Source organism: Octopus sinensis, linkage group LG5 (genome assembly GCF_006345805.1).
Source record: "Octopus sinensis linkage group LG5, ASM634580v1, whole genome shotgun sequence".
NCBI classification, from domain to species: Eukaryota; Metazoa; Mollusca; class Cephalopoda; order Octopoda; family Octopodidae; genus Octopus; species Octopus sinensis.
The window spans coordinates 41,033,397-41,060,641 of NC_043001.1; the positions used below are offsets into that span (position 1 = coordinate 41,033,397).

Below are 27,245 nucleotides of genomic sequence, written 5' to 3' on the forward strand. Positions count from 1 at the left end.
CCCGGGCCGACCAATGCCTTGTGAGTGGATTTGGTAGACGGAAACTGAAAGAAGCCTGTCGTATATATGTATATATATATATATGTGTGTATGTGTGTGTGTTTGTGTGTGTCCCTCTAGCATTGCTTGACAACCGATGCTGGTGTGTTTACGTCTCCGTCACTTAGCGGTTCGGCAAAAGAGACCGATAGAATAAGTACTGGGCTTACAAAAGTGTAAGTCCCGGGGTCAATTTGCTCGATTAAAGGCGGTGCTCCAGCATGGCCGCAGTCAAATGACTGAAACGAGTAAATGAGTAAGAGTATATATATAGATGCATATATATATATATATATATATATATATAGATGCATATATATTATATATAATATATATATAGATGCATATATATATATATATATATATATATATATATATATATATATATAGATGCATATATATATATATAATATATATATATATATAATATATATATAGATGCATATATATATATATATATAATATTATATATATATATATATGCATATATATATATTATAATATATATATAGATGCATATATATATAATATTATATAGATGCATATAATTATATATATATATAATATATATATATAGAAGAGAGAGAGAGAGAGAGAGAGAGAGAGAGAGAGAGAGAGAGTAATTTTCTGTTTTGGGTTTCTCCAATTCACTTACTATTTGGTATATTGATGTAAACCAGATAAGATCCATGTATATTTACATATATATATTGTATGTGTGTACACACACTCACCTAATTAAAAAACGTAACGTTTCTCTACGAACCTGAGATATTACTGCCAAGTTTTGTATTTGACGAACAAGCAGTGTATGCTACATGTGCGAATACCGTGTTTCTACAACAGATGGTATGCTAGCGTTAGCAAGGAACACCCCTGAATATTTTCAAAGCATTAGAGAAACTACTTGTAAGGGAAAAGGAGTGTAAACAAAAATGCTACGCAAAACGCTCGCGAAAGTTTGCGATTACATATATATATATATATATATATATATAAATAACGGTGATACTTCTCCGAATTAGGGATTCTGTCGCTCTTGTTCTCTATTGCTGCAAACTTAGAGAGAAAAGAGAATAATCTTCCTGTTTAGTCACCCACTTTTTTTGGGGGGGTGGGGGGCAGGTTCTATATACCAAAATACAGATGCAACACAAACACGGTAACTTTCAGGTATTCGACAAATAAGAGCATCACATTTTTTTTACTTTTTAAGTACGCAACGTAACTAACGGAATTACCTTTCATCTTTAAGCTAAATGATGTAAGAGAATATATATCACCTGTATCGCTTAGGCTGTCGAATGTTTAGTATATATACCGCTGGTCATAATTATTTACCTAATAGAATTCCATAATTAGTTTCATCGGTTTAATTACCATCCGCAAAATTTGCAGAATTCCAAACATTTTACATCAAGTTACGCATGGGAACTAAATTTTCACTCTTGTGTTCTATTACGAGGATTTAAGTTAACTTTAAGTGTAAGAAATTACTCTTCGGATTTCGATCTCAAAGGTAATACGATAAGTTTTATCTCATTATATATTATATATCCAGTAACATTCTGGTATTATTGCTTTCTTGGACATTACCTATACAGTTAAATGTTATGTACTTTATCCGTGACAACTGCATTTCAACGATACATGATAACTTGTAAAAACTGTATGTATTGATATTATCGTAAGATTAAATGTTATAGGTGACAGATGGTATGTTATTTCACCAGTTAAACATTTTTTTTTAATATATATATTTTCAATGGAACTTTGTAAAACATGAAACAGCTTGCAATAATGTTTACAACGCTAACAGCGGATATACACAAATAAATATAAAACATTTAAAGACTGAAAGAAAACTGTCGGGTAAAGTAATTATAAAGTAATTATAACAGAAAGATTATTTATTGTGAAGTTAATAAATGGGGTACGACATCCACCAATTTGTAGAAACAATTGATATAAATTTAGTGTGCAGTATATGTGGATCAGTTTTTGAGAATCCTGTACTCACGCCATGTGGACATAGTTTTTGTTTGATATGCCTGGAAACTTGGTTGAAAACATCTTTAACGCAAGAACAACCACCACCACAGTTATTACAGCTACAATATAGGCGACCAAGGTCCTTTCCCTCAACTTGTCTGTCACCTGTAACAGCTTCATGTCCAGAATGCCGCAAGCCAGTGCATCCAAATGAGGCCAAGCCTGAAATTGCTTTACGAAACCTTATCAATGGTTACTACATGTTCTGTCCATTTAGAAAAAATGGATGTTATGTAATGACTAAATTAGAACAACTTGAAAACCACGAGTCAAAATGCCCACATTCTCCTGTGAAATGTGCAAGCTGTGGAACAACAGTACGCATGGTAAATCTTGCTGAGCACCAAATCAAGTGCCAAAGTTTAGCAGCTTTGATTGAAGATAGTGATGATTCTTATGAGAGGCAAGAATACACACCATCAAAAGTACCAGTAACAGATAAAAACACATCAGTGGAGTTTGCTCAACTTCTTAAAATTATGCAAGAACAAATGGACATCTTCGAAACAGACTTGCCAGATGCTAATGACACTGTGCAAGGCTCAAAACACTGCAGCAAAGTAAAAAGAGTCAACAAGAAAAGACCAAAGTCATTCATAGATAATACACTAACTTCTCGTCAGGAATCATCAAGAAACACAGTGGCAACCCAAAGTGATAACAATAGCAAATCTAATTGCTCAGGATTACACTGGTTTGAACATTCTATCAATAAAATGGTAACAGAACTCATTCATACTCAACACCACCAAGTTTTCCGGCTACCAAGATGGCAGCATACATTTTCCGTTATTTGCTTAACAAACCAACATACATTGACAGTCGCAGAGTGTTTCGAGCAATCCAGAAATTTTATGATGATTTTACAATTAGTTCACACCTTTATGATAATGCAGTACATGTTCTAGTTGCCACTGCATTAGCCAGTAATTGGTTCACAGAAATACAACAAAACTGCCTCAGCCAATGGCAGCAAAGTCTAGTGAAATGCCATGAACTACTGGAAAGCACAGTGCATATCAATTTAGACAATTGAAAAAAAAGGTAAATAAAATTTGATTTTAAACTAGGAATGGCTTATGCAGATTCATTTGAGGGATATCAGTAAAGAATTGGGTAAACTGAATCAGTAATATTTTAATCTTTTTCCTCAAATTTGATTAAACCAACTCTGGATTCATTTCTCAATGTGTCTGTGCTTATATACCAATGGAATATCAATTCCATAGTGTTAACTATTTGTTTGTTGAAGATCATACTGTTTCTTAATTTAGTTGTTGAAAGTTAAATGTTTGTGTAATAATTTTATATACACCAACATGTTTAGTGCAGCATACTGAGTCATTGGTGATGGAAGAATGAGGCAAATACATAGTTTCCCCACTATCATGAAGTTGGCTGGATCAACATCATATAGTCAATAGTCTGCTACTTGATTGTTGTTAACCAATTAGTGTAGTTTGAATGAAACATTGGAATATAGACGTCAAAAGAACAATTTACACATCCCCATATTTGTGGGTTTAAAATCCCTGTATCAATAATGGGGGTGTAATTTTAACCACAAAAAAAAATCAAAGTATAAGGTGTAAGCTGTTGTTTTGCTTCTTTCTTTTCACTCTTTTATATCTAATTTGCATTGTATTGAATTTTAGAAGTTTTAACAAATATAATTAAAGTATTATGTTATTTCAATATGATAATCAGAGGAGAGAGGATGGTGACCAAGTCTTCTGCAAGTGCTCCCTGACTGAACATCAATTTTACTAATGTAAACATTTGTTGGGTGTGTATTTAGAAAAAAAATGTAGGAGGGGAAAGAATTTCCAGAAGGCCACTAGTACAGGAAGGAAAGTTGGGTAGAGATTTTAGCAGAGGGTCTGGAACATAATAAATAAAAGAAGGAAAGATAAGTGGGTCTAAATGGAGAGAGTATGCAGGAAGCTAGTTTATAGGAACAAAAGCTGTTATAGTGAGTGTGACGGAAGAAAAAAAAAAACAGCACATCCGTAAGTTAGTGGTTGAAGCCTGTTAGTAATTGAATCTTTGGTCATCAGTGACATAAAAGGTAGTTGACATGGCGTTGTAGCTAAAGTTGACAGTGAAAGAATTACTTGATTGAAGATAGTGATGATTCTTCTCTTTTTTTTGACATACATCCTCAGCCTTGTGAGAGAAACTCTGTAAAAAGAAACTGTACCAAAGCCTGTTGTGTGATCAAGTCACTTCACAACCATATAGTTTTGGATTCAGTCTTATTGGGCAAGTGTCTTCTGTAGCTCTGGCCCAACTGATGCCTTGTGAATGAATTTGGTAGAGGGACACCAAAAATGGCCCATTACATATGTCTATGTGTCCCTCCTTGTCTTGACAACATGCAGTACAAGGGGGTGCTGAAAAGTTCCAGGTTTTGAGTAAAAGAACATACAGGAGGATCAGTTAATTATGATTTTATTCAACATATTCCCCTCTCAGATACACACTTGTTGCTGCAGTCTGTCAGTTTTTCTAAGCCCTATAAAAGAACTCCAACCAGTTCTTTCATGATACCCTTACAGCTAGGAACTTTTCAGCACCCCCTCATAATTGTAAACAAACATCACTGTCCTATGGGTAGCATCATTTGTTTCCACTATTACAACTATGAGGAGATATTACTTTGCTTGAAAACAGGTGAGGGCTGGCAACCACAGAAAATCTGCTTTAATGATTTCTCTGGCCAATACAAATAAAGTTAAGTGATTGTTAAAATGATGGTGATGATGATGAAACTATAATAAACCCTTTGTATGTAACTGTTTGTGTATGTATATATATATATATGTATATGAATACTGACATTCTACAGCTTCACTTACCATCAGTGGTGTTATGATGTTTGTTTACATTTCTTGTGATAATTGCACTACCCTTTTTTGAAGACCTGTAGAATGAAAAATACCTTACTTGCAAAAGAAGGGTTGGCAACAGAAAGAGATATGAAAATCCTATACCTAAGATCACATCCAACCCATACTAGCAAGGAAAAACAAATGTGAAATGTACTGGTGTGTGTAAAAGTGTATACTTTCACAGATTTAGGTTTTTGCCTTGACACTGTTTGGGTGACAATAGGATACGAATACCATACTTGAGATATAAGAAAAAGCAGATGAGTAAAGGCCTCTGCCTGTAAAGCATTGTCTCAATAAGCTTGATGAATGAATGCCAGTGTGTTTAAAGCAGACATAAAACTAATGATGACAATGATGTATGTTTGCATGCATGTGTTAAAATGGTAACTTAACCGATCAATAAAATATATCCAGATTGGCATACAGGTAATTGGACCACTATTACTAAGATCCTTGAAGGTGTTGCCCCAGTATGACAACAGTCCCTTGACTGAAACTAGTAACAGAGTAAAAGAAAAGAATGTACTGTTACTAGTGTAGCTAGTGTGTGTGCCACCCAGAGCAGCCCTTCCGTTTGCCGCTCCTGGACCCCTACAAAAAACATATTGTCTACAGCAATAGCCTACAACAGGATGAAAAGTGCTGCCCCTCCCACCTACACTAGTGTGTACTGCTGATATTTTACACACACATAAAAAACCAAAATAACATCATTAGACATTAAAAGAACTCTAACAGAAATATATCTCTGGTGAAAAGTCAGAGCTATCTATTAATATTAGACATTTTGTGAAGATATATACAGGTTTTAGACTGCATTTTTATTTCCTTTTGTATGAACTCAATATCATCAAAATTCATCTCTTCACACTGTACAGACAACTTTGAAATCGAAGATGAAATACCAATTTTGGTTTTTATTTTCATTTAACTTTATGAATGGAAAAGAACAAGAAACAAAAAAATTAAAATTAAATAACCTCTTTTAAAAACTTGCAATGAAGAAGGTAATTATTTTTGTAACAATTTCGTATGATAGTTGAAATGGGAAAATAAAAATAAACAGATGTAATAAAAGGAAAAAAGTACAAGATAAGAAAAACAATTAAGTTTTGGAAGAAATGACTGATTATTTCAAAAATTTATGTGATATTACAAGATGTTGGTATCCTGGACCTGAGAATGGGTGCTAGAAATTTATTTGCAGAAATGGGAAGGGATAGTATTGGTCCTCTGGCGTTTTCTAGCTTCTAAACCTGTGAAGAATTCTCTGATATCTTCTTCTCTTACAACCTAAAAAATAAAAATATTTAAAAAGTCTATGTTTACAAGTGAAAACAAGTGAAGTTAGGGAGAGTAGTGACACATGATGATAGTTTACTTCCTGACTGCAACTATTTCTCATTAGCTTTTTATGTTCCCTACATTCAATAAGTTAACACTAACTCAGCTATTAAACCTTATCTCTTGACAAAATCACATCTCCCTTTAATTTTTAGTGGCAATTCAGTTAATTTTGTAGGTCATAAGATATTTATTGTAAATAATGTTAAAAAAAAGTTTAAAATCATGTACATCCAAATAATAGATTTGATCAGGTCCTAAAATATTCATGTATAAATAATGAGCAATGAAATTTATAAGTTCTAACAAGTATCTAATCTTACCTTCTTGGAATCGGCAAATTTCTTTAGGTAGTCTGTCAGCTCAGATTTTAAGTCATTATATCCTTGAATAAAAAAAAAATACCTTCTTTTTACAAATAAAGCATTATTTTAAGGTTCCATTATAAACAAAGACATGTAATAGGTAGTTAATATAAACAAAGTAATACAGTTGTAGGTTGGTACTTTATTTCCCCCCCACACGCGTACACACACATATCTTGTCCAACAAGACAACAAAAGACAAAGTTAACCTAAGCAAGATTTGAACTAAAAGTGTAAAGATTCCTAACTAAATACCTTAAAACACTTTGCCCAACATCTGTTTACAATGGCAAAGATGAATAACATTGTAATTTAGTAAATGCATTTTTAAAATATTCTTAAGGCTCTTCATTCCTTTTTATGAAGCACTAAGCAAACTAGGCCTTTGCTTAGGGCACCACACAACCTCAAAACAACTTAGACATTTCTTAATCCAACTTAAAACATGAAAAACTTAGTTAGGAAGATAGAGGATAAGGGTGGGTTGGTGGGGTAATTAGGAGGGACATGATTTAATGTGAAATAGTTCAAATATTGCCAAATAACACAGTTATTTGGTGATACACAAGCTCATAAAACTAGATTTCTGGTTTGCAATTTAATTATCAATTTTTTAAAAATGAATTTTACAACTGTTGTAAAAGAGAATAATGGCTGGAGTTAGCTGTAAAAAAATTAGATAAGTACACATTGTAGGACTGGGGAAAGGTGATGGAGACTGAGAGGATAAGGCACATGCTATAAGATTGGCTTAGAGTGCTGACTACCTGGGTGCTAGTGCTGGATGCATGATAATACAATCAGATATCTTTGTTAATATACAAGTATATTAGCTAAGAGAGAAATGAAACATTAAGTTAGTTAGTTAGTTAGTTCAAACTAATTAACTGTGAACTTTTATAAATAACTGTTTCTAACATAGGTACAAGGCCTGAAATTAAGGATAGGGCTTAGTCAATAATACAACCCCAATACATGATTGACTCTTTATTTTATCAAACCTAAGAAGAATGGAAGAATGAAAGGTAACGTTGAGCCTGGTAGGATTTGAACTCAGAATGCAAATAGCACTGTAATGCAGTTTTTTCCAACCCTCTAATGATTCTTCCAATCCATCACCAATGACTATTGTATAAAGTGGTTACACCTGCAATCATTCACTGCAATAGATTGTTGCAGTGAATGTTGTAAACCAAGCTGTGAACTTAACTCACAGCAAATTAAAATTGGTTTTACTTGTGAAACCATTACATTCCTGTACAAAGTCTTAGCTCAGCAGAATTAGATTCTAGATTTCTTGCTTTTAAGCAGAACAGCACTTCTCTTAGTTAAAAGAGAAAATAAGTAATAAATCAAGTGGGCAAGTAATTGATGATGTTTCACATAAAACAAATATTCATAGATGATTATTATAACCGATAAAATGTACAATGTAGGTTTGCTTGAATTTAGAAACATCCAAGCAATAAGATCACAAGTTTACTGAACATAACAATTTTCAAAACAAGATAACTTTTAATATTCTTTTCTACTCTAGGCACAGGGCTCAAAATTTTTGGGGAGGGGTATGCAACTGGTACTTAATTTATTGATCCCAAAAGGATGAAAGGCAAAGCCGACCTTGGCAGAATTTGAACTCAAAACGTAAAGACAGGCAAAATACTACTAAGCATTTCTCCAGTGTGCTAACGTTTCTGCCAGCTCACCACCTTAAGATAACTTTTAATATTGTAACATAAAAAGCAGTGTTATCTTAAAGTTTCAGTCCATTCAGTTACTATATAAGTGCATTTTCACTAGTTTTGATTTGATTTTATTCTATTTACATGCATATATCAGACTGGTGACTGGTGCAGCTCTCCAGCTTCCCAGCTCTGGTCAAACCATCCAACCCATGCCAGCATGGATGGACAATGGCTGTTAAATGACAATGATGATACTGTCTTAAATGATTTCAATTTTAAGTAAGCAACCTTATATACAACAAGAGTATTTAATAGACCAAGAGCAACAACAACAATAAGACATTACTTCATTATGACATCTTCACAGATCACTTCCAAACGAATTCATTATTTGCAACCAATTTGATATTAAGAAATTTGATATTTGACAATGAATGTTAGAGAATTATAATGTTGAATGAATGTTCACATCATTTAAAAACCAATAATTTGTGTGCAAATATACAGCAATGACACTAATCAGTTAACAAAGGAATTATCACCATCATCATCATTTAACGTCTATTTTTCATGCTGGCATGGGTTGGATGGTTTGACTGAAACTGGTAAGCTGGGAAGCTGCACCAGGTTCCAATCTGATTTGGCATGGTTTCTACAACTGGATACCCTTCCTAACACCAACCACTCCAAGAGTGTAGCAGGTGCTTAAGTCCTCAATTTTATTAGCTATGATATGGGCTTTGTGTATCAGCACAAAGGTACTTCACTTAAAAAATCTAAATATACAATTACTCTTCAGTTGTTGTTATATATATATTGGTCTAACATTTTGGCATAAAGCCAGCTAATGTGGGGGAGGGGATAAGTCGCTTACATTGACCCCCGCTAATTTTATTAATCTTGAAAGGATGAAAGGTGAAGTTGACCTCATTGAAATTTGAACTCAGAATGTAAAGATGGAGGAAATGCTGCTAACTAGCTATATATATATATATATATCAATCATCATCATTATCCTCATCATCGTCATTTAACATCTGCTTTCCATGCTGGCATGAGTTGGATGGTTTGACAGAGGACTGGCAAGCCAGAAGGCTGCACCACGTTCCAATCTGATCTGGCATAATTTCTACAGCTGGATGCCCTTCCTAATGCCAACCACTCCAAAAGTGTAGTGGGTGCTTTTTACATGCCACCAGCACGAAGGCCAGTCAGGCAGTAATGGCATCAACCACACATGAATGGTGCTTTTTACATGCTACCAGCACGGGAGCAAGTCAGGCGGCATTGGCATTGACCACACTTGAATGGTGCTTTTTACGTGCCACTGGCATGGGTGTCAATCAGCCACAACAATGACTTCACTTGACTCAACAGGTCTTTGCAAGTGCAGTTTATTGTCCAATGATTGAAGGATACTCTTAAATAGGCCGGTTATGCTGCACTAGCATAGGCCATGGTTACGGTCTTACTTAGCTTGCTGGGTCTTCTCAAGCACAGCATATCTCTAAAGGTCTTGATCACTTGTCATCGCCTTGGTGAAGCCCAACATTTGATAGTCGTGCTTCACCACCTCATCCGAGGTCTTCCTGGGCCTACCTCTTCCACACACAGCTGTCCTCATCCATATGCAACACATGACCATACCAGCACAGTTGTCTCTCATGCACAACACATCTGATGCTTCTTATGTCCAACTTTTCTCTCAGGGCACTTACACTCTGTGTATGCACACTGACATTACATATCCAGTGGAGCATACTAGCTTCATTCCTTGCAAGCTTACACATGTCCTCAGCAGTCACAGCCCATGTTCACACACATGCGTCATACAGTCTACCTTTCATTCTGTGCAAGAAGCCCTTTGTTACCAGCAGAGGTAGGAGCTCTCTGAACTTTGCCCAGGCTTTTCTTATTCTAGCAGCTACACTTTCAGCGCACCCTCCCCTGCTACTGACATGGTCACCTAGGTAATGGAAGCTATCAACTACTAGTTTTTCCCCCTGGCGTGTGATGGAAGCTGTTTTCTATGTATTTTCAGTGTTTATTGCCCCTGAGCATTTGCCACACACAAAAACTATCTTCCCAGTTAACCTTCCTTTGATATTGCTGCACCTCTTATGTGTCCATAGCTTACACTGGGTGCATCTTATTGAGTTTCTACCTATGCCTTTTCTACAGATCAAGCAGGGCCATCTACCTGAAGAGATTTGTGATTTGTCTGCCTTCCTAATTATTAAGACTTTGGTTTTTGCTAAATTGACTCTGAGGCCCTTCGAGTTTAGACTTTGCTTCCACGCCTGAAACTTCTCCTCTAGTTCTGATAGTGACTCAGCTATTAGAGCAAGCTCATCAGGATAGAGAAGCTTCCAGGGGCAGCTTGTCTTGAATTCCTCTGTTATTGCCTGGAAGACTATGATGAAAAAGAGGAGGCTGAGGACTGATCCTTGTTGGACCCCTACCCGGAATTCTTCACTATACTCATTGTCAACCCTCACCTTACTTACAGCATCCCTGAACAAGGCTTGTACAGCTCTCACTAACGACACATCTATCTCTAGCTTCCGCATTGACCACCAGATAAGGGTTGGGGGACCCTGTCAAAGGCTTTCTCCATGTCAACAAAATCCAGGCACAGAGGTTTATCTCAGGTTAGGTACTTTTCCTGCAGCTGTCTTACCAGAAACATAGCATCAGTAGTGCCTTTCCTGGCACAAACCCAAACTGCATCTCTTCTAAATTGACTCTCTCCCTAATTAATTGGGCTATGACCCACTCCGTGACTTTCATTACCTGATCCAAAAGCCTGATACCTCTGTAATTATTCGTATCTAATGCATCACCTTTACCTTTGTAGCAGTTGACTATGGTGCTGCTACACCAGTCATTGGGTATGACTCCATCATGTATCACCTGATTGACTATATAGGTAACTAGACTATAGCCGACATCGCCAGGTATTTTAAGCATCTCCGCAGTAATTCCTGATGGGCCAGGGGCATTCCCTGTTTTCATACCCTTAATTGCTAGAAATTGAATCAAAATTCAAAAAACTGTATTGTCTAAAAAAAAACTTCTACTTCTGACAATTTAAATTTTTTATTGTATATCAAATTCCTATACTGCTACATATTTCTTGGCAAATAGCGTTCACAAATGCATACTTCTCTTATCACAAACCACTCAAATGTTGAGCTATAAGTTGAATCTAGTGATAGATTATTAAGGTCAACAATCCATACTGATGAAATAAAAATAACACATCCTACATTTAGTTATCACACAAATAAATACAGATTCTAAATTGAAACTGAATCATAAACATTCTTCATTAATCATCATTAAATTCTTACCATGGATCACTTCCATCTGTTGGACTCTGTTCATTTTGGAGAGGGCATCCATTCCAGTTGGAGCATTAGAGTTAACCTGTTGCCCTTGTTCTTCATAAACACTAATAGGATCCTTCTCATCTAACAGGAAAGCGACCTTGTGGCTCTTATACATCTCCTGATAGTTAAAATAAAAGGAAGAAACAATGACATAACTTGATAAATATTAACAGTAAAAAAAAAAAAACATCTGTCAGCTGGTACTATGAAAACTTTAGTTATTCATATACATGCTTCTATTAGATAATCAGAGCAAAGACCCTCTTCAGTCATGAATGACAATGGGATTGCACCTAGAAAATTACCTGGTGAGACACAAGTCTAGGCAATGTTGTTTATGGAAGACCGGCAGTTGCCCATCCATACTAGCCTCCCCTCTCCACATCACCAATGTTATCCAAGGGAAAGACAAAGGCCAACACAACTCGGCACTAATGACATCACAACTCATTTCTACTGCTGAGTCAACTGGAGCAATGTGAAATAAAGTGTCCTGCTCAAGAACACAACACACAGCCCAGTCTGGGAATTGAACTCACTAACCCTGAGCCATGCACCTTCATTAGATAATCACCTATCAATGTATATATGGTTACATTTGTGTATTTCTGTATGTCCCATCACTAACATACTAACTGTTATGTCATGAAGAGAAAGGTAACCATTCTTTCATTTCTTTTTGCAAGAAAATCTGTTTAAATAAAGTAAATATATTTCTTCAGTAAAAATTTAACAATTAATCTTTTCACAGTGATAGAAAATTTAGATTAAATGGTTAATGATTTTTAGCTTATTTTAGCAGAACCCAGCCTTGTTTGTAGAGGTTAAGTATTCAACAGCAACAGGTAACTAAAAGTAAGAAAAGTGCCCCACACTTCTAAGTTCACACCAATATTCAAGTGGAACATCTGATAAAAAATTTATTCAAAAATGTACGTGTTCTAATACTAATGTTTTAGTCACTTGCAATAGTTATTGAGAGAGGGGCTATATAGCCCCATCTTTCATGAAATAATATTCACTCTACATAATGAATGATATTGCTTTAAATATAATACTTTATAAATTACATACCAGGCATTTTGAACATGAACACAGATAAGAACGCCAACCTTCTTTCCAATATGTTGAATGCTCTTTCAAGATAACATCATCATTTTGTAGTTGTCTGTACACACATTTTTCCTCAGCAGGATTCTTATTAGAAGAAAAAATTGAATGAAATTAAATGAAAATTAAGATATTTTAAAGCTTGATATTATTTAACTCTTTCATGTCATGTAAACTAATTTTATGCTATAACAAGTATAAAGCAAGCAACAAAAAGGAATTTCAGCAACTGCTGTGGAATCTGACAAATATGAGAAAAAGTAAATGGGCATCAAAAGTACATTGGCTGATATTAACAAGAGACAGTTACATCAGTAAGATGTACATGATTGATAGCTGACTTAAGAATAGTTATTTGTCTAGAACAAAAGCTTCAGACACAGGAAAACTTAGAAAGTGGTTCAATCAGACTAACTGGACCCACAATACAATGGAAAGATGTTTTATACCAAAACTAAGATAACAAAGATATTGTATTATTAAATTCTATCACTATTAATTTATGTTTCTTTTGCATTCTATAAGAAATACCTCCTACCACAAAAATTTTGTCTCAGATGAGCCAACAGAGCAGCCTCTATATGGTGGCTCAACTTGCTAGAAATAGCAACCTAATTTCCATTAAATTACATCACAGGATGCTTTGGGTGCATTTTATTACTGCACCAACACTAGAGAAGCAGGCTAGTCTTCAGCAAGACTAGAAGATAACATGGTGGTGGAACAATGTAGTTGACAGGGCCATTAGGGAAAAGAAACAGGCTTGGAAGGACTGGAAAAGTGGTGGTAGCAGGGAACTGTATCAGATTCCCAGAAGGGAAGCTAGGAGACAGGTTTACTTAGCCAGAGGAGAAGCAAATAAGAACAAATTTGCCAATGTTCTGAGTCATGAGGACCAGAGACTTGAAGTATTTCGAATTGCAAGACAGTGTATAAAGGCAAATGATGATGTCATAGAAGAGAAATGTGTCCACATGTATGATGACTCACTTGCCTTTAATGATGCTGCAAAAAGAGAGACTTGGAAACACAACTATGAACGGTTGCTAAATGAAGAGAATGAATGGGAGGAGAGCTTGTCACATATTGACTCAACAGAGGGACTACCTATTCGAATTGACAGTACATTGGTAGATAAAGCAATTAAGGATATGAAGACAGGAAAGCCCCCAGCCTATCAGGAATCACTGCTGAGATGCTTAAAATATCTGGCAGTGCAGGCTATAGCCTAGTCACCTGTATTGTAAACCAGGTAATACACCAATACTGGTGTAACAGCACCATAGTCAACTGCTACAAATGTAAAGGTGATGCACAAGACAGGCATAAGTAGAGGAATCAAACTGTTCGATCAGGTGATGAAAGTCATGGAGAGGGTCACAGCCCAACTAATTAGGGAGAGAGTTAGTTTAGATGGGATGTAGTTTGGGTTTGTGCCAGGGAGAAGCACCACTGATGCTATATTTCTGGCAAGACAGCTGCAGGAGACAGCCAAAGATAAACCTCTGTACTTGCCTTTTGTTGACATGGAGAAAGTCTTTGACAGGGTCCCCCGATCCCTTATTTGGTGGTCAATGCAAAAACTAGGGATAGCTGAATGATTGGTGAGAGCTGTTCAAGCCATGTACAGAGATGCTGTCACTAAGGTGAGGGTTGGCAACTAGTGAAGAATTCTGGGCAGAAGTGGGGGTTCACCAAGAATCAGTCCTCAGCCCCCTCTTTTTCATCATAGTCCTCCAGGCAATAACAGAGGAATTCAAGACAGGCTGCTCCTGGGAGTTCCTCTATGCTGATGATCTTGCTCTGATAGCGGAGTTACTATTGGAACTAGAAGAAGTTCCATGTGTGGAAGCAAGGTCTAGAATTGAAGAGCCTTTGGTTCAACTTAGCAAAAAGTTTTAGTAAGTAGGAAGGCAAACAAATCGCAAATCTCTTCAGGTAAATGGCCCTGCTTGATCTGTAGAAAAGGCATAGGTAGAAACTCCAAAATATGTACCTGGTGTAAGCTATGGACACATAAGAGGTACAGTAATATCAAAGGAAGGCTAACTGGGAAGATAGTGTTTGTGTGCACAGAGGCAATAAACACTGAAGATATACAGAAAACAGATTCCATCACATGCCAAGCAGAAAAACTAGAAGTAGTTGTTAGCTTCGGTTACCTAGGTGACCAAGTCAGCAGCCAGGTTCGATGCTCTGAGAATGTAACTGCGAGAATAAGAATAGCCTGAGCAAAGTTCAGACAGCTCCTTCTTTTGCTGTTAACATAGTCTACCTTCAGAGTGAAAGGTAGACTGTATGTGTGCGAACAGCCATGCTACACAGCAGGGAAACATGGACTGTGACTGCTGAGGACATGCATAGGCTTGAAAGAAATGAAGCTAGTATTCTCTGCTGGATGTGTAATGTCAGTGTGCATACAGAGTGTAAGCGCCCTGAGAGAAAAGTTAGACATAAGAAGCATCAAATGTGGTGTGCCAGAGGTCATGTGTTGTGTATGGATGAGGACAGCTGTGTGAATATCACACTCTAACAGTGAAGGGAACCTGTGGACAAGACATGGGGTGAGGTGGTGCAGCACAACCTTCAAATGTTAGGCCTCAGAGGCAATGACAGGTAACTGAAACCTTTGAACCAAGTGAAATCGTAGTCGTGGTCAATGCCAGTGCAGCCTGGTTGGCTCCCATGCCAGTAGCATGTAAATAGTACCCACTACACTCTTGGAGTGATTCGAGTTAGGAAGGGCATCCAGCTCTAGAAACTTTGATAAATCAGACTGGAGCTTGATGCAGCCTCCTGGCCTGCTAGTTCTCAGTCAAACCATCCAACCCATGCCAGCATAGAAAGTGGATGTTAAACGACAACAATGATCTATGTTTGTGTGTGTGTGTTTGTGTGTGTAGATATACACACACATATAAAGGGCTTTTTTCTGTTTCTATATACTAAATCCACCCACAAGCCTCTGGTGTGCCTGGGGTAATAACAGAATACATTTGCCCAAGGTGAATGCAGTAGGATTAAACCCAGAACCATGCAATTGGGAAGCAAATTACCTACAACACAGCCATGCCTGTTCTTATATTACATTTGAAAATACAATGGAACTGTCAAGGCTGGAATGTCTTTGACCATAAGCTGATCTATAGATATACAGTTACAACGCCTTCAAGTAGACAACAGGATGCATTGAAAGTAAATAACATTTAATATCTATTCTAAGAAACATGACTAAACTAAAACACACATAGCCAATAACAACTTGAACTGGTGAAAGTTAATGCTTACTCATTAAGAAATCCTTTCATACACATTGTCATACACCATGATATCTTTGATAGTTATGGTGTATGACTATGTACGAGATGTTTTGTATGTGACGGACTATGGCAAACAACTTGCCATCATACACATCCTAGATCTGAACTGGAACTTGAATCCAGTAGCAAGGCTGACAAATTGGGTCCCTATAAAGATTTCAAATTGTTCTTGAAAAATCATCATCATTGTTTAACATCAGCCTTCCATGTTGGCATGGGTGGAACAGTTTGACAGGAGCCTGCCAGGCAGAAGCCAGCACCAGTCTTCTGCGACTGATTTGGCAGGATTTTTACAGCTGGATGCCCTTCCTAACACCAACTACTCAGCAGAGTGGACTTAGTGCTTTTTATGTGGCACAAGCAGAGGTGAGATGAGTTTGGGGCAAGATTTTTACAACTGGATGCTCTTCCAAATGCCAACCACTTTACAATGTGAACTGGATTCTTTTTAAGTGACACCTGCACTGGCAGGGTCACCAAGTACCTTACACAAACAAAAAATCTTTTGAGAGGGGAGGGGACCATTGGAGAAGATCTTGTCTCAGATGATGAAAGGTTATAGTAAGACAGAGACAGAAACAGGTGTCTTGCTGTAGAAGAGGTACAAGGTTACCCAGCTGGAGAGAAAAGAATGAAGACAGAAACAGGTGTGTTGCCGCAAAGGAGATACACAGTTACCCAAACTGAGGGAAGAGCAGAGGGGGGTAGACAGCAAGATGGTGGCAAAGTGCTGGGTATACTCACAAGGGATGAGGATCAGAATCCACAGAAAAATTTAAATGCTGAAAGCTTTAAAGTAGTTGATAAATTATATAGTGCTCTTATTCTTTACTGTTGTGAAGGGCACCTTCATAGATCGTGAACTTATTTCTAGTGTCAATAAAAGAAGAATTTGGCTTTTAACAAAGTTGTGATTTCTAAATAATTCAGTTATGATGTTTCATCATCATTGTTTAACATCCACTTTCCCATGCTTGCATAAGTTGGATGGAATTTGTGGAGGCACATTTTCTACAGCAAGATCTCTCCCTGTTGCTAATCATCACCTGTTTCCAAGTAAGGTAATATTTCTCCATAACCAGATATGTTTCTATGGAAGACTGGAAATGAAGAGCACAACTTGCATGATAGTGACATTGATTTACAACTATAACATGAAATCAAGGCAAGGAGATACAAACACACACATATATGCTACCAAATCCACGTCAACCTATGGCTATAGTAGAAGGTGCCATGCAGTGGGACTGAACTCAAGGAAGTTGGGAAGCAACTAGTCAGGTATGCTTGCACATATTATTGAAGCTATTTATATCATAACATTGACATGATATAACGCTCATTATAGTAACTACCTATGATTTGTTTTTCATTTTCTTTCCTGTATTTTATCATAATTTAAAAGCAGTTATATCTTCTCATTAAAAGTCAATTCTGCCAACCTGTTAAATATTAACGAAACCCCTGAAATACATGGTTAATATCACAAAAAAAAAATGTTTCTTTATGAGTTGTTATTTATGCTTTAATTACACATGTAAATGATTAAGTTATTTCCACATTTACAAGAAATTTTCAGTAACATAATATTCCAGGTATTTTTTCTAAATTCCTGATTCAGCAAATAACACCTGAAAATATGGGCATCACAAAGAAAATTTTAATATTAAGTAACTCACCAAGTTATTATCTTTGTCAGAAGGATTACCATCTTCAGTCTTCTTCTGAAAAGACTCACCAGACTGTGTTGATTTCTTTTCTTCGGGGTCTTTTTTCTGTTTAGTGTCAGCACAACCATCAGACTGAGGTTTGTTTTTGTGAGATTCCACATCTACATCAACATTTTCATTGCATTTTTCTATCTTTACAGCTACAAGATAATTTATTACAAAAGTTATACTATGATATACAAGGCTTTTAACATTAAAAAAAAAACAATTGAATAAAGTTTTTCATAACAGGACTGTGTCTATATTAAGGGGTAAAATATCTGACTAAAACTAGCAAAAGTAACATTTTAGTAGTTTACAAAAAAAAATCATTCCCACAGTAAAATCTGAGATTTCTGTTACATGAAGAGTTGTTTGTGTAAGATGACATATATACTGCAAGAAGCAGAACCACTAAGACAATTAAATTTCTTATTTTGCCAACTTCTGTAACCATTCTCATGTTAAATGTTGCACTCTGTACTCTTTTGGGTTACACCCATGAAGCTAAGGCAATCCTTATGTCAAAACAACATTAAGATTCCATGGTATGTATTCAGGAAACCATTCCAGTGTTGCAATTAATTGATATCCACATCTGAATAAGACCTAATAGCCAAGAAGGAAAGGTAATACCTATGATTTCTACAAGCTTCCCTCAAACTGGTCAGATTGATGCAGTTAAGTGAATCTGTGGAAAAATTATGGGCAGGGAAGAAATTCCAAAGAATCAATGATCTGGAGAGAAAGGACTGGGATAAAAAAAAACATGGAAAGAGACAATTTGGGGGAAGAAATATGCACCATAATTAAGGGGTTTTCTAAATGTTTCTTTCTGTCATCTTCAAAATGAAGGATAAAATAGAAGTAGAGATTATAAAAATGGGTCTAGTATGATATAATTATTATAGATTATATATTTTATAATCACACATATGGTAATCTTATATTATAAAATTATCATATGTGTGATTAAGAAATAAACTATAGAAAATATTTAATAAAAACGTTGAGAAATGTTAAGTCTTCAAAAAAAAATGTCCATTTTCACAAGCCAAAATGTCAATATTATGGATCAGGAACAATTATATACTGTTTATTATTTAATATAACAGAATAATTCAACAACAGTTCGTGTAAATAGATTTTTTTAAATAGTATATTTTTTCTAAAGTATTGAAAAGCTTAGGTAACTCACCTGTATTAGCAGCTTGGTATGCCCAGAGGAAGGGACACTTTTTCATGCAGCTACTACATACAACCTCTACACTATCATCATGTTCAGGAAAATCAGCATTCAAATGCTAGAAAATTTAGTAGAAAAACAAATAATAAAAATGACACGAGTAAATTATAAAAATGTCATAAATAAAACACAAAACATGACACAATGTACTATGTGTATATAAACATAGTTTTGCTGTCAAGTGGATATAATGGGCCTTAGAAGAGTTTCAGGAGACCAAAATACATTAACTTGATTCCTCAACACATGCTCTTAATTAACTTGGGTCCAAGGTAAAATGAAAAAGATCTTACACTGAAACTTAAATTTATAACTTCAAGATTATATATCAGAGAAAACCTCTATACCTTAAGTTAAAAAAATTCAAAACAGCTTCTCAGATAATGCAGATTACAAGTAGTCTCCTCAAATTCCAGTAATTATACTATACTTTAAAAACTAATTTACATTTATTTTGACTTGTTTTAAAAGAAAGATGATATTGAACATTAAAAAGAAACCAGACAGTCAAACCGTCCAACCTATGCCAGCATGGAAAGTGGATGTTAAATGACGATGATGATGATGAAGCACTACACTTCGCTCAATTAGTAGTGCTACACTGAACCGGACTGAATCAGATTCCAAAAGGTTCAATGTGGTGCACTGGGCTAAACTAACAGGTAGATAATGAGTGTTGTGGTGTAACTCTTTCTGAAGTTTTAAATTTTAATCAAGCCAAGACTGATGTTACCTTATTAATAGACTACTAAAAGTGAAAAGTAAAAATATTGCAGAACAAACCAAAATTTTATTCTGCTAAATCCAGCCCTATAAACATGGTTAAGGACAGACAGACAGACAGACAGACACACACACTCTCTCTCTCTATCACTGAAATATATTATGTACATGCATGTGCACACCATCCCATCACTATATATACAGGAGCTGCTCATACTTGCCGATCAAATATGTTTCAAACTTCCTGCAACACCAATCAGAGCCATCTCAGCTGAGCAAGCATAAGCTTTCAAAAGCTGAGTGCACAGCCATTCTCAGCATGTGAAATGCAGTGAACTTGTGATAAGCCTACTGGAACTTTATTTCAGCAAAAAATATCTGACAACAATATTAACAACTGCATACAATAAAAATAAATGAAACCACTTAATACGTAATGAATTTTAATTCCAAATCATAAAAGAAATATAAATTTCCCCAGAATATAGAAAGATAATAATCTTAGAAGAAAGCTTTTATGATGCTTCCTACTTTTACTTAACGGATACTTAAGTGCATGTTGTCAAGCCATACAAAATATTCTGGTTAAACTGGTTCAAGAATCAACACAGGTATTTATATAAAAAAATGTTTGACACATGGTTTAAGAACTCTAGTTGGAAGCGTTTGGTCTTTGGTAAGATTATTTTAAGAGAGATAGAGAGCAACAATCATCAATATTTAATGATGTGCTTAAATTTACTAAATAAACCTGGTCTCACAATAAAAACAGCAATAATACTTTTAGAAAAAAAAGGAACTGGATTTGATCACACCTGAATTTGAAGTCTTAACCCCCAAATCTCACATATAAAATAATGAATGGATCAAATGAGTTAGTTAAAACATTCTACTGAATCAATTATTAAAATTTCCACGTTCTAATTGAACATCTGCTTTTTCTTTGAGGCCTAACACACACACAAAAGACAAAGAAGAGGTCAACTTACTCTCTGATGGTACCAATCTTCACAGATAACACATTGGAACATCTCATCATCAATCTGAAGTAAAATAGTCATGTTTAGACAATATTCACGATATGAAAATAATGACTTAAGAAGCATACACACTTCCTCCTTTCTCTTCCCTTTGGTTTATTCTAGTTGCTATCTTATTACCTCCCTCTATCAGCATAATTATATCATCATTCCACATGCCAAAAGTAAGAAATAAAAATATCTGTACAGATAAATAACTGTCATTATTATGGACCACAACCAACACACATGTATACTCAGTGTTGTGAAGCAATTTTTTCCACAAATCTTTTATTACTTAGTTATTTCAATTACTATTGTTTCACTAACAATTAAGGCTCAATCTACTTGAAACAAACTCTCCCTATTTTCCACAAAGTTTTAAGGTCTTCCCTTAACCCTTTCGTTACTATATTTCTGACCAAAATACACCCCTCATGAGTTTCAATTAAATTCTAAAATAATCATGAATCTAGGCTTGTTTCATTAAATAACTGTAACTTTTTTACTTATCAACATATTAATGTGATATTTGGAACATAATTAAAGAAAGGGTTCTTAATCAATTCTATTGCATAACTTTTGTCTCAAAGTGACTTTAATTACAGGTAAATCCAGGTAAATTGAGCAAAAGGTAAAAATATTAAAATTTTAAAATGAGCAAAAGGTAAAAATATTAAAATTTTAAAATGAGCAAAAGGTAAAAATATTAAAATTTTGTTTAAACATCACCATAGAAAATGAATCATCAGCTAATATTCAAATGGGTATGCAACAAAATTTTGATAAAGAAGAATTGTGCACATCACTATACCATCAGTTGAATTTAATGCACAACAGGTGAACCATAAAGGTGGAATAAACTGAAATATTGGAATCCACCGTAAGTTAGACCGAACTAAAGAAATCCATCAAAAAATAATATACGGCCCTGGTTATGGTATGGAAGTGATAAATTCCAGACCACATCGTTCCCTAGGCCATGCTGACTAACATTATTTTCCCTGTATAAAAACTAAATCCACGCAGTACCCAGTATTTGCTTCACAAATTTTCCGAAATTTGAACCCCCATTTTGTGTTTGTTTACGTTCTGCATAAGTTTATTTCCGCATTGATCGCTTCAAACAATAACTTCTAGACCACATCATACCCTAAGCCATGCTGACTAACATTAGTTTCCCTGTATAAAAACTAAATCCACAACAGTACCCAGTATTTGTTTCACAAATTTTCCAATTCGGAATCAATGCTTGATAACATGAAACTCCCATCTATTTTCAAAGTTGAAGAAAAATCGATGCCGAAAAAAATGTGGAAAAAAATCTCCCAATATTCAGGGAATTAAAATTACACGTCGATCTTTGTACAAAACTGTAGATTAACTGTTTACGAAGCATAATCACGTGTTTTCACAAATGTACTAAAGAGATTTGCTCTGATATTCTCATTTAAATATGAATAGGTAAATTTGGGCGGTTTGGTCACATTAACTAAAATTTTTTTCGGGCAGTTTGGTCACATTAACTAAACTTTTTTTTCGGGCGGTTTGGTCACATTAACTAAAAATTTTTCAGGCGGCTTTGGGCGGTTTGGTAACGAAAGGGTTAATAATTCCACTTCAAAATTGTACATAAACAGATTTTCTTCCTAAATTTTTCATACCTATCTACTCTACACAGCCAATACTTCTTAATTTTTCACATTTATTTTGCATACAGATGGCACAATAAAATGTCAGTCCACATTGTACAATGGTTTGAGTTAGGAAGGGCATCCAGCTGTAGAAACCTTGCCAAAAAGGAAAGAACCAATAGAAACAATATGAAGTGGAGAGGAACTTATACTTTTGTTGCAAACGACTTCTCTAGTGCTTACAACACAATAAAATACACTCAGTCTACATTGACAAGGGAGTTGTTGATAGTCAAGAGCATCTAGCCATAGAAGGCCATGCCAAAAATGACATGTACAACAGCGTTAGCCAAGATGTTCTGTGTGCCAGATAATGAAGGACTACAGTGAGTAGCAAGACACTGTAAACCCATGCAAAAATGATGACGATAATGATCTTAACTGCACCAATCATTTTCTAATGGACAAGTGTTACTCAGTACTCCAGAGTCTAAGAATTGCATTAGTGAAAAACCAGTTATATTGTTTATCCATTTCCTGTATTTTTTATGTGCATCCTAACTAACATATCAATTTAACATTATTAAACAGAATTGACTTACATCATCCTCAGGGTCAGGATAAGGCCTCTTACAAGTGCAATATTTACCAACAAAATTTTGGCTGTATTGATTAAGTTCATTATAATCAGATTTTTCCTATATAAAAGAAAATATAAAAATGGGAAGAAAAACTTTACAGAGAGTAAATTGTTGAAATAAGGTCTACATATCGATCTACATCCAAATAACCTGGAATCTGAAATTTTCTAATTCCTTCTATATCAAAACAAGTGGGAAATATAACTAATACCTACAAGATGATTAACATTTAACTATCATTTGCTGTAAACTGTAATATCCAAAGAAAACAGTATGAATATTGTAGAAATGAATAATTACATAAGTAGGATTTAAAAAGACAAACTCTACTAATTGACAATAAAAACGAAAGTATTTAAAATATCTGAATTCTGCATTAGTAACATAAGTATTCTGTTAGTTACTAAATACAATATTTAATAAGGTTGGTTTTCAGTAGAAGAAATGAATAACAATACAGAAGGTATTACAGACTACCTTTGTTCAAAAAAGCAAAATGCTTTACTCTAACAGCTGTTCTCAGCAAAACTATATGATAATTTCACAACTACAGAGTAAGAACTAATCACTTTAATGCATAAAGTGGCATTCTTTTCTTTTCGAAAACTATCAAATAATATAAACCAAGACATAAATGGCTAAGAGGTTAGAATACTGCAGCCATTGTTTCTTTGGACAAAGCAAGTAACTTTGTTAGTCTCAATTCATTTGTCTGATAATATCTGGATTCTACTTTTTCACCATTGAGGACAGCAGTAAAAAAACATATCCAATGATGAAATCCATTGCACAAACAAATGTAAATATTCAAATTTACAAAAACTACCTATGCTAGAATATAAAAAAAAAGAAAGATGTAATAACCCTAAACATTTCAATTTTCAAATGAACAGTTATTTCTATTTTTATTCTCATCAGTGATTTAAAATTGCAAATATATGTAAACTTTTAAGATAATAAACAGTACAAAATAGTTGGAATACTCAACTTACACTAAACAGTTTACAGCGGTTTGGAAATTTTTTATTGCCACAATCACATTTAAAATTCCTGGAACAAAAGAAAAAACAAATAATATTAAATTGTAATAAAAGATCTATGTGCAACTGAAAAATAATGTTGAAAATGTAATTGAATGAGAAAACTATCAGTTTTGTGTCTTTCCCAAAGACAATAATAATATAAGTGAAGTGAAACAGCTACCATCAGGAATCAAATCTAGATAAGTGACTCAGCTTGCCTCCACTTTTGAAATAGAAAACATGCTTTGAATGCAATAATAAGAGGAATAAAACATGAATATTTTAATCTAAGTTTCAAACTGAAATTCAAACACAAATATAATCAAACTAAGGAAGAACTTGGAATATTGAGCTTCAAAGATTAGATGATACACAATCATCATCATCAAACGTCTGTTTTTCACGCTTGCATGAGTTGTACAGTTTGACAGGAGCTGGTCAGCTGGAGAGCTGCCCGGGATCCATGTCTGTTTTGGCAGAGTTTCTACAACTGGAAGTCCTTCCTAGCCCCAACCACTTTACAAAGTGTACATGGCACCCATGAACCTGCAAGATTAGGAATTCTCAAAGATTTTCACTCTATTTCAGTATGACAAACTGGAGCATTCAAACCATAATTAGAGTGATAAAGAAGGTAGTTGAAATAAAATTAAAATTAAGAGGATGACTTCATGTCCTTGAATAGAATTATATAATAATTTTAGACAATTTTTTGATGTTCAAATGATATCTTTTAAAAGTACTTTTGTACCAATGGGTTAAACAATTCTACAACATTCAGATATTTTACAAGATTTGTTAGAGCTGATAACTTTAATACTTGCCGCCTTTCTTAAGAAAGAAAAACAGAGGGAAAAAATTCTCAAAGTTAATATGTCATGACTAGTTACAATCACAATAGAATTTAAATGTTAAAATTTCATGCTGGTTGAAAATTAACAAACACACAAAGATAAAAACTACCAAAAGTCTCATAGAATAAATGACATTTAAATTAAGAAAATTTAAGTATAAAATCTATATTTAAAAAAAAAAGAAAACCACTGATAGATACAGGATACAGAAACATACCTCTTTGTATACAATTCAAAGAGTTCGTGACCCTCATGGCATTCATAACTGCATGCAAGACAGATTCCTGCAGGCTGGGCTGGATCAGGAGTACATGTAGAACAAGCATAAAGAGCTTGACGAGAAAGGTAACCCTGAAAATGAAGAATAAAAGGATGCTGAACCAGAATATTTTAGATTTATATATATATTTCAAGTGGCCTCATCATTGGGTTACTTGAAAATATTACAAGATTTTTGATACATGACAGGATCACGGTCACTCACACCTAAAAGTGTACTTCCAGGTCAGTCTACCCAAAATCCCTAAACACATTCCATATTGGTATATGTTGAGTTTGTATCCTCTTCCTTTCTACATGTCTTGCTTTGTCATGACTTTGATACTTAGAGGTTTTGGTAATCTTCAAGACGAATACATTCAATCTACAATACAAGGATCAACCTATTGATTGCAATAAGTTGACTTTTTTACGGCTTGTTCAATTAGTTCATTTCCTATATAGAAAAATTACCTTTTCCTATAGTGTATACCCTTTGTTTCGCTATTGTAGCAATAAATAAATGGTAGATTAATGCATTATTAAATATTCCAAGCCAGCCATTGCAACTACAACCTTATTAACTAAGTAAGGACCTGGAATAATTCCTGGACTTCCTTTTATTATAATTAACATAGCAATAACAAAATTTCTGAATAGTAGTGAGTAATTTAATCGAATTGCGTCGATTTCACTATTTAGACGGACTTGCGAAGACAACGGTCACAACCCACTTCATCCAAATCAAAAACAAATAAATAAAAAACTAAAATAAGATGACAGCTGCCTTGTGTGGAGAAGCCGCTGTTAAATTTATGAATATTAAATTTGTTGACATTTAATGAAATTGTTTCATGTGAAGACGACATTTGTTCTCAGAAACAGAAATCCAATTGAAAATACAAGCTTAACAGTAAAGTAGCAAGCCGTTTGATATATAGCAGACGAATTCTTTGAGCCTGATGCTGGTGCTACTTGATACAGTTTAAGACCCCGTAACAAAGGGAGTTGAAAATTTGAAGTTTTCCGAGTAAAAAACAGGTGGTATTTACCAGGATGTATTAGCTTTGAAATTTCAAAAAAAAAAAATAGTTTTCTACATTTTAAATGGAGAAAAACATCAAATGTAATAAAAGTGGATCATGTTCAATAAAACAGAATTTAACACATTACGAACGTTTCCACTTGTAATAATTTCGAATAAACATGAGCAATGAATGAAATAGGTATCGCTTATCATCCAAATCAACAATTGTTATTTTTATTTTGATCAACAATTTGTAAACTAAGACACATAGCAGATCTAGTACATTTTGCAACAATTTACTTAGCATATTACCCTACAGATTACAAAAGAAACGATGCAAACAAAAGTACATTCAAAACAATTACTAATATTTTACCATTCCAAGAAAGACTATTGGTAAAAAGAATTATATAAAAGAATGCAAAAAAGTAATTTCAAGTTTGTGTATAAAAAGACAAAATGATGTATAACGAATGCAATTTTATTTATTATGAGCATATATTTATTGCCTTAAAACTTACTTGAGGATAAGTGCAATTTTTGGGATCACTGCCACCTAGAACAGCTTTTGCATCGGCTTCTAGTTTTTCTTCTTCTGCAAGGAAATCTACCATAGTGATGTTTTCTTCTTGATCAACATTTTCCCGCGACATTTTCTCGTGTTCCGCCATCTTTCAAAGTTATCAAATGGAGTCCAAGGGAGATAATTGTGACGTAATATATTTTCATTGGTTGATCTCATTACTATAGCAACATATAGTGATGCAGTCTTTTACAAAAGTAGACATAAATCACCATCATCATCATCATCATCATCATCATCTTTAATGCCCATGTTCCATGATAGGATGTGTAGCGTACACTTATGTGAAATTCTTCTTCTCTCTATCATATATACATACATACGAAAG

At 34.7% G+C, this 27,245-nt stretch overlaps 2 protein-coding genes across 2 annotated transcripts; one reads left to right on the forward strand and one right to left on the reverse strand.

The window, feature by feature from the left end:
* Positions 1 to 826: 826 nt before the first annotated feature.
* Positions 827 to 3,160, forward strand: LOC115212123. The gene is given in 2 exon segments (XM_036503342.1): positions 827 to 2,857; positions 2,860 to 3,160. Coding segments are annotated over 2 exon segments (1,158 nt in total). The 5' UTR covers positions 827 to 1,967; the 3' UTR covers positions 3,128 to 3,160.
* Positions 3,161 to 5,882: 2,722 nt separating this feature from the next.
* Positions 5,883 to 27,030, reverse strand: LOC115211799 (putative E3 ubiquitin-protein ligase UBR7). The gene is made up of 11 exons (XM_029780502.2): positions 26,856 to 27,030; positions 25,267 to 25,400; positions 24,166 to 24,223; positions 23,135 to 23,230; positions 20,869 to 20,922; positions 19,109 to 19,214; positions 17,881 to 18,071; positions 12,846 to 12,968; positions 11,733 to 11,889; positions 6,653 to 6,714; positions 5,883 to 6,278 (listed from the first exon to the last, which is right to left on the reverse strand). The coding sequence occupies exons 1-11, from the start codon at positions 27,003 to 27,005 to the stop codon at positions 6,183 to 6,185; spliced, it is 1,227 nt and encodes a 408-aa protein (XP_029636362.1). The 5' UTR covers positions 27,006 to 27,030; the 3' UTR covers positions 5,883 to 6,182.
* Between the last annotated feature and the right edge of the window lie 215 nt (positions 27,031 to 27,245).